The sequence below is a fragment of the Ptychodera flava genome, chromosome 13 (assembly GCF_041260155.1).
Source record: "Ptychodera flava strain L36383 chromosome 13, AS_Pfla_20210202, whole genome shotgun sequence".
NCBI classification, from domain to species: domain Eukaryota; kingdom Metazoa; phylum Hemichordata; class Enteropneusta; family Ptychoderidae; genus Ptychodera; species Ptychodera flava.
In genome coordinates, this window is record NC_091940.1 from 37,350,922 (window position 1) to 37,359,467 (window position 8,546).

The 8,546-nt window shown below is 36.9% G+C and overlaps 1 protein-coding gene across 1 annotated transcript; it reads right to left on the reverse strand.

The window, feature by feature from the left end:
* Window positions 1-1,571: 1,571 nt before the first annotated feature.
* Window positions 1,572-7,526, reverse strand: LOC139148363 (tubulin polymerization-promoting protein family member 2-like). The gene is made up of 4 exons (XM_070719769.1): window positions 7,302-7,526; window positions 4,584-4,774; window positions 3,864-4,017; window positions 1,572-3,098 (listed from the first exon to the last, which is right to left on the reverse strand). Exons 2-4 carry the CDS (start codon window positions 4,751-4,753, stop codon window positions 2,919-2,921), a joined length of 504 nt encoding a protein of 167 aa, XP_070575870.1. The 5' UTR covers window positions 4,754-4,774; window positions 7,302-7,526; the 3' UTR covers window positions 1,572-2,918.
* Window positions 7,527-8,546: the final 1,020 nt, after the last annotated feature.

Consider the following 8,546-nt stretch of genomic DNA (forward strand, 5'->3'; position numbering starts at 1 on the left):
AAATGTAATGTGACCTCAATGACCTTTGACCTCAAATATACATATTTGTCCAAAACTCAGTAACCACAAATGCTACACCCTTCATATTTGGTATGATGGGACAACTTATGACGCCACATATTGTACCCATTAATTATGCACATATCTAATTTTGAGTGAGCGAATAGAGCTAGAGGTCTGATTTTGGGTTATAGGCATAACTTAAAATTTTTTTGACAAAATGTCACGTGACCTTGGTGACCTTTGACCTCAAATATACATATTTGTCCATAACTCAGTAACCACAAGTGCTACACCCTTCATATTTGGTATGATGGGACACCTTATGACGCCACATATTGTTCCTCATTAATTATGTGCATATCTAATTTTGAGCGAGCCAATAGAGCTAGAGGTCTGATTTTTGGTATGTAGGGATAACTTAGCAATACAATTTTTTTGACAAAATGTCACGTGACCTCGGTGACCTTTGACCCCAAATATACATATTTGTCCATAACTCAGGAACCACAAGTGCTACACCCTTCATATTTGGTATGATGGGACACCTTATGACGCCACATATTGTACCTGATTCATTATGTGCATATCTAATTTTGAACAAGCCAATACAGGTAAATGTATGATTTTTAGTATATAGGGATAGACTATAGGATAGAAATTTTTTGACAAAATGTCATGTGACCTCGGTGACCTTTTACCTAAATACACGATTATGTCAATAAATAAGTAACCACCTGTGCTATGTCCTTTATATTTAGTAGGATGGGAGACCTTATGACAACACATGCTTTACCTCGTTAATTATGCCCATATATAATTGTGGGCAAGCCAATAGAGCTAGAGGTCTGAATTTTGGCATATATGGATTACTTAGCAATACAATGTTTTTTTTCAAAATGTCACGTGACCTTGATGACCTTAGACCTTGAATATGCATATATATGCATAACTCAGTAATCACAAGTTCTTTACGCTTCAATTTTGATAGGATAATAGACCTTAAGATGTCACATCTTGTACCTCATTTATTATGCACATATGTATTTCTTGGCTGGCCAATACAGCTAGAGGTTTGATCTTTTTTCCCGATTTAGAACCATAACTTAGACATGCCTCTTGTTTCAAATTGGAACAATGACATAGACCTATGTGTCCATAGATCTGAACATATACACTTTAGTGATACTTCTTAATGACCTCATTTCCCTGCCCCCTCAAGACTAATACTCCTATTACAAGTGGGGACTATGTCATTGTCAATGACTTTTTAGTGACTATTAAGAGTGTTTATGTGGGTATGTCATTTAGAAATATCCAGTTGCTTTAAAATAATTTTCAAGATTTCCGGATACTATACTAAGAATGAGCGATTTACCATGTTGTAGGCCAAGGACACATTTTAACCCTTTGAACCCGGCTCAGACATAAATGTCCGATGACGTCATAGAGTACCAGGGGGTCAGGGTGCAAAGGGTTAATACCAAGGTTAATATACCTCATGGATCCTACCAAGAGAAATTATTTATAGTGTAGCATAACTTTAAAGTTCAAAATGATTAACATCCAACTTTTTTTTGTGGTGAGAATTTATTTGCAATACCACAAGAAAGAACAGCAGCAACATTGAAGCACATTGACTGACGTAGCATAACAGTACTGAAAACATTAAACAGACACCATGAAACAGGCATTTGTTGTGTCAAACACAAGGTTGAAATCAAGCAATTGTATAAAATCTAATGAAAAGATTGTTTCAAATGTATGTGTCAGATTACTAATAACTGTTAAACTGAAGATAACTATCTGACTTGTGTTTCAATTATTTTCACAGACAATGCAATAGGACAATTATTTTCACAGACCATGCAATAGGACAATTATTTTCACAGTCAATGCAATAGGAAATACAACAATTGTTGTTAACCCTTCTAGTACCTTGACTGACAGACACTTCTGGCGCTATGTAGAATAACTTTACATGTTGAAAGCCAGAAAATTCTTGTGAGATCTAACATGTTCACTATATTTTTGGTACATGGGACGACTGTCAATTGCAGTTGAGGAGTTCTGGTAGTATGCGCCTCAAAAATGGAATTTGAAATTGATATTGATATTCAAAATAGCCACCATTCCTGTGTTAACTCCGCTGGGAAAAATTAAATTTTCATTTTTAAAAAAGATGTTAAAAACTTTACTGACACCAAGAACTTTTCAAGTGGTAGACCAGAAAAGTATTGGACAAATGTGAGAATCTCCCAAGAGGCATTGTACCTTAATAACTGCAGCAAGATTTTATATATACCGTGGTACTATTGAAATTAGTCATGCGTATAAATATGGATGTGATATACAACCAATCTTTCTAACATGGCAATACTACTATTACTTTGTCAGAGAAAACAATATCACCTGTGGATTAAACCACAAAGATTTGTCATTGTGGTCAGTTTGTTCAACATCACTGTTCACTGATATCAAATAAGAAAGCAAAGCAAATCTAGAAACATAAACATAAAAACTCAAATACAAACACTGCTATGCACATAAAAGTGACACAGAATTTTTTGCAAATTTTTAAAGGACGGTGGATGGTTATCAACTTTAAAAAGACAAAAATACTATATTTTTGGTTCAAAATCATTCATATACATAACAAATCTATTATTAAATACAGGGAAAAAATCCATACATTTCAAAAACACATCAATTTAATCAGTGCAAGAACCATTAAAGGAAAGAAGAAAATCTGCATTCATTCAAGAAATCAGAATGTGGAATATCATTTCAAGCCCATCATCAATTTCAGTGCTATTGGCCTTCCTGACTTGACAAAAAAGATAGTGACATCAAACCGATGTCATCAGTGACAACTATTGGGCCAGGATAGATTCATTATGTCCTTTCTTCAAGTCTGTTTATTTTTTGTCGTATGTTCCTTCACCCTTATAATTGCCCACATAACCAGAAGTGTCAGCTTTGTCGACACGCCCCTCCATGCCTTTGCCTTTACCAGATTCATCAAACCTCTCCTTATGAGCGCCGGTGTATTTGCTGGTGTCGGTCAGCCTGTCCACACCTCCAGCCTTCACAGCTTTCTGTAAGGTGAAATAGTATCAATTGTAGATTTCATACTGTGAATTATGTCTTTTGCCATTGGCAATGAAAGTGTCCAATGCTAATAATGAAATGTATCAACTACTGATTGCCAGTGCTATGACCACTAACATGTGCATAGGCATAAATTTTCAACATTAATGATTGTGTAATAACTCTTAAGTTTATCAACAATCTTTCCTAAATGAGTGATGAAACAACATAAGGAGAGGGAAGTTTGGGTAAATTATGATTATGTACAAACTGAGCTCTTTTTTATAGCCATTCATCATATATAATGAAATCCTCTAATATCTTTAAATTTTGATTATATATGCAAAACACATGACATGACATGGCATGATCAAATGAAATTCCTGCATAGTCAAATATTGAATCATCTGACATTACCCAAACACTGTACCACACTGAACTTTTATTGAATCACCTGTTTACATCAGATCATATTACCATCACACAACATCACTGGACTAAATGTTGAACCATCACATCTTCACAACACAAATTATTCAACACTGCATCTCATCAACGGGCACCAAACAACTGTCACACACACTATACATTATTTCATTATAACCTGGATATAATTTGTCAGTGACACCACACATATCACACATCATCAGATTCCGTAGTGCAATACAATAAAAAATCTTTCAACCCATTTTCCACATATCCCAGAACAGCACATAGCAATTCCATTAACTTTGATACTGAGATCAATTTGTAATATCTCCTGAGTTACTCACCGTTGCTCCAGCAGTTGCTGGTCCACCACCACCACACACTTTATCCTTGACCTTCTGTACGTTTTCATCACTGTCACTGCCATACTTTGCCTTTGCAGCCTGTTTGATTGCCATTTCAAACTGAGCAAAGGTAAGTGTTCGGCCACCCTTTGCCCTGTTAGTGTGGAAAAGACCATTAGTAAAATATAGGTTGAAGGAAAACAGCGTTGGAATGCGTAACTCTCAAAAGAGTTCACTTCTGGTGAAGAATTTAGTAATGCTGTGAAAACGGAAATTTCCTGTTCATTACAATTCAATAACAAGGTGTTTTTTCACTGAGTGATTTTGCAATTGCTTGCAAACCTCCATAAAGCTGATAAAGTAACATATGTCCCTTTTTCCAAGAGGAGCAAGCAAGGGCATTTCCCTTAGAAATAACTTAGAAAGTTATCTGGGAGAAGGGAAATGCCCTTGCTTGCTCCTCTTGGTTATCATGTACCCTCAGTTTGACCATTTCAAAAAAATTCCAACTTTTACTTGATGAGGGGCTCTGATTTTATTTTGCTTTGCCAATACTGTTTTGGACATCGTTCCCTGTTCCACCACAATTCCCTGTACACTTGTCAATACTTACTATTGATAACAATAGCTTTGGTCAAAACCGTGGTGGGGAAATGGTTATATGTGTGTTAAATATCTTTGATTCTCATTTTTTTATAATTATTCAGTGGACTAACTTACTTGCATCTGGTGAAGATCATATCCACTTCTGTTGTGTTGAGTTTCTTGTCAATCAGACCTTTGTCTTTACACAGCTTTGACCAATTCTTGTTGTCTAACTCACTAGCTCCTTTGGCTCCCTTGCCAAAGCTGCAGTACTCCTTGAACACGTCTTGTAAGCTTTTACTCATGATGATGTCTTGACAGCAAACCTAGGAAAAAAGATGAATGAGTTAATCTAATGTGTATATTTTTGTGTATTTACAAACTTTATTTCAGTCGCTTTGAAGAAAAATACTTTACAGTCATATCAGAAAAGTGGTTGCATTGTGTGAGATGTTGTACAAAATAAATGTGCCTGAACAAAGCATTGCCTAGCGACCAACAATACTTTGGTAATATTTCCCTGTTTCTTTAATTGTGTATCGATTTTTTTTTTCTGTTCGCTATGGATTCAATCTTCTCCACATTCTGTGCAGAAATAATGTGTTATATGATTCCGCTTGTTTACTAAGTGTCTGTTTGTATTGATAAATGCACTTTCAAAATCTCACTGCTTGCAACACACGTTTTTGCTAAGGTTCTGGAAGATTGTTAAATAATTTGCTAATCCCGGTAACATTTCTGCTGTCCCCTAATCTGATTGCAGTGATATACCAAGGGGAACCCTGGTAAAATGACTGGGGAACCCTAATAACATTTTGCTGGGGTACCGGCTTCAACAAAAACACTGCAACAAAATATGCATGTTGACATTATCATATTCAAATATGAACCAGACACCAAGGCAGTGGGAGAAGTTCAAACACAAGTGACATGCAGTACCAGTCCACTTGTTTTGAGGGAAGAATTGTGAAACGAACATCACAAGTCTGCCTTTAATTAACATTCTCCTTTGTGTGGATATAGAAGTATGCATTGATATAAGTCAGCATATAAGTGTGTGACAATTGTTGCCAGTATCATTTTATGTAAAGACAAATGATCAGTAACATTGTTAGATGCTTGTTGTTACTGTACTCATAAATACTTATTTGCCACCAATTATAATCGAAATGATAAATGTTAAAAAATTAAGACCAATGCAGAATCCCTTGTGAAGCATAGCAACAAAGTTATTTTATGTTAATTATTTATGGGCTCTCTGCTCCTGGATATTCTCAGAGGCTTGGGAGGAAGTACTGAGTTTTAATACCCGTGATCAATCGTGTGACAATGTTGAGTCTGTGGATTGCTTTGAGCTCTGACCTCAACCATTGGATAATGACAGTAATTGTGAAATGTGGCCAACGCCATAAATGTACTTTGACTGCAATTACATCACTCGTTATTTTTCTAAACATTTTGGACCATGATAGACGGTTACTATAAATATTTAAGTGTCATTACATAGTTTGTCTTTCTGTTTCCAAGGCGATGAACGACCTCTGTGTGCTTCCCTTGACAAATTTCTTTCGAAATACAGTGACCTCAATTGAACCCAAATATATGTTCCAGGTAAACCGATAGGGGGCGCGGTCACGGACGCCGAGACACACACGTACTCGAGCGATTCTGTGATAGCTTCCGTTGCCAGCTGTTTTACACAAAAACCATCGATTGATAGTCATTAAATGTGAACATAAAGCCTTGCTCATACGGCCCCAGTATTTCTGGGCGAGGCGAGTATTCCATTGTTAAGTGGAAAGCTGCACTCAAATTAGGCTCGGTCGAAAGAAAAGATACGCCCCTACCAGTAGATATAAACACGTAAACCTGCTGAACATAATTAATTTTCTGAACAGTGGGGCGAACGTCTCGGACAAATTTTACGGTTCACAACTCCTCCATCTGTCGTTTTACATGTTTTATCGTGCGACATATATTTTGAAGAATGGCCAATCAGACTTCATGATTGAAAACCCACCCAAGCTTTCCCATCTACATGATGTTAATGCTAAACATTTATGGCTGCTTTCGGTTTCCATGCAACGGATGGTGTTTACATCCTGAAGTGAAATTCCTTTCCACGGTAAATCCAAATATTCATAATTTGATAACATTTTTATGAACACCGCATTACCAACATCGCTTGACACATTGCCACAGAATTATTTGGGACTTTGAGAGGAGATAAACGCCAAATAATATATAGCATAGCACATACAGGTTGAACTGTATCCCAGCTGAGCTCGACAGTGGAACCAGGTTAAGCTTATTAAGGGTAAATAATGCTTCAGATATGAGAACTGAATCAACAACTTGCCATCCATATACGGGTGAATATATATATATATATATATATATATATATATTATATATATATATATATACTAATTACTAGAATTGATCGATACAATCGCTTCCATAAGCATGTCAGACTTCCTTGTGAATTGCAGGGAATCGGGTGATTTTTCCACCCGCCCTAAAATGTGTTTTCCTGTGTGTACGGGTTATCTCGATCGCAACTGTGAAGGCTGCTTCCAAAAATGAATGCCTTCACCATGTTAAGTGTACAATATGTACTGTAAGTTGGGTTCCGAAGTATTTCAAGTGTGACGGTCATCTTGGGCCCGAACCTTTCCCTAGCTCAATGAGAAGACAGTATTTGCTGATTTGGGGATTTTAGGCCAAATTTCGGCTGCCACTTCTCCCTGGATTCTACTACACATGTTTGGTAACAAGTTAACTCTCCTGTCACTATGCAATCCACAAGAACAAATATCAACATTGACCAAGATAACGTAAGCAGATACCTACCTGGTACTCGCCAGCAACAATCGATCACAACTATGCAAGCTAAGTGACGCTGAAATGCCCGGGACGCTGTTTTAACGGCCTTGCATACACAGGTACAGAGGTGCGATAATAATACCCACTGCCCTTTCAAAATAAATTAGTCATTGCATTCATAAATAAGCTTGGAAACGTCCAATGAATGACGAGCTACTCGTTTCAGACAGTGTGTGTATAGAGTGAGTGCTGTGACCAATAGCGTGCCGTAGATTGCGTGACGTAAACACGTATTCGATATGTTAACACACTATTGTTACTTTATTTAAAAGGCTTTCCATTATAGCTTGCATTTTGCTTACTGACGATTAAAAAGAAAACTATAGTGAAATCGACTTGACATATTTCGATTTGTGTGGAACGGCATGACTGAAAGAAGTATATCTATAATAAATTCAAGCTTGTAGTTTTAAAGTTAATCAAACATTGCCCGGGATTTAACCTCAGCTGTCAGAAACGTCGACGGTCTATTTACATGTAATAGTATTGTGAACGCCTAATTAGTCTATATTGTGTACAATTGTGTTATTTTCACCTATGAACGTAAGACTTTCTGGTCATGCAGCCGATCGGTAACCATGACTCGTCGCTACCGTATCTTCCTATCGATGAACGATAGTCCCAGGTATTTTAGTAAGTCAGACCTATATATTATTCATACACTATGGTTAACTTAAATCGAAACAAGCTTTGCGCACAGCTGATCTCGAATCACCGGCAGCGATGAAGACAGGATATTTTCTCCACACTGCTCTTTGACTGTCTGCAAGAAACTAAACTCTGTGTATATATCACCTGTCAGTTTCATAGTAACAGCTGTTTTAAATTTTCAAAAGTTCACAATTAGCCTTGTCGAAAACTTTTTATTCTTCATGATCGCTCAACACGCCTCGCTTCAACGCGCTGCAAGTTAAGAATGTACTCACTTATGTAAGAATGGTCCTTTGCATTGCGTCAGGATTATTTATTCAGCGGTTTTGTTGGCTCTGTTTATACGTCACTTGTCAATCGATATTTGTAACAATGCAGTAGAGGTCATAGGGGTCAAATACTTGTGTTAGAAATAGAACAGGGATAAGCTCGTGGCAGAAATACATAAACTATGTATTGTACTTTTCAGCGCATAACAAGGCCGCTCGATGTGGCGAAATCGAAGGTGTCCACAGAGTAATATTATTGTCATACTCTGTGAACACCTTCGATTGCGACTAA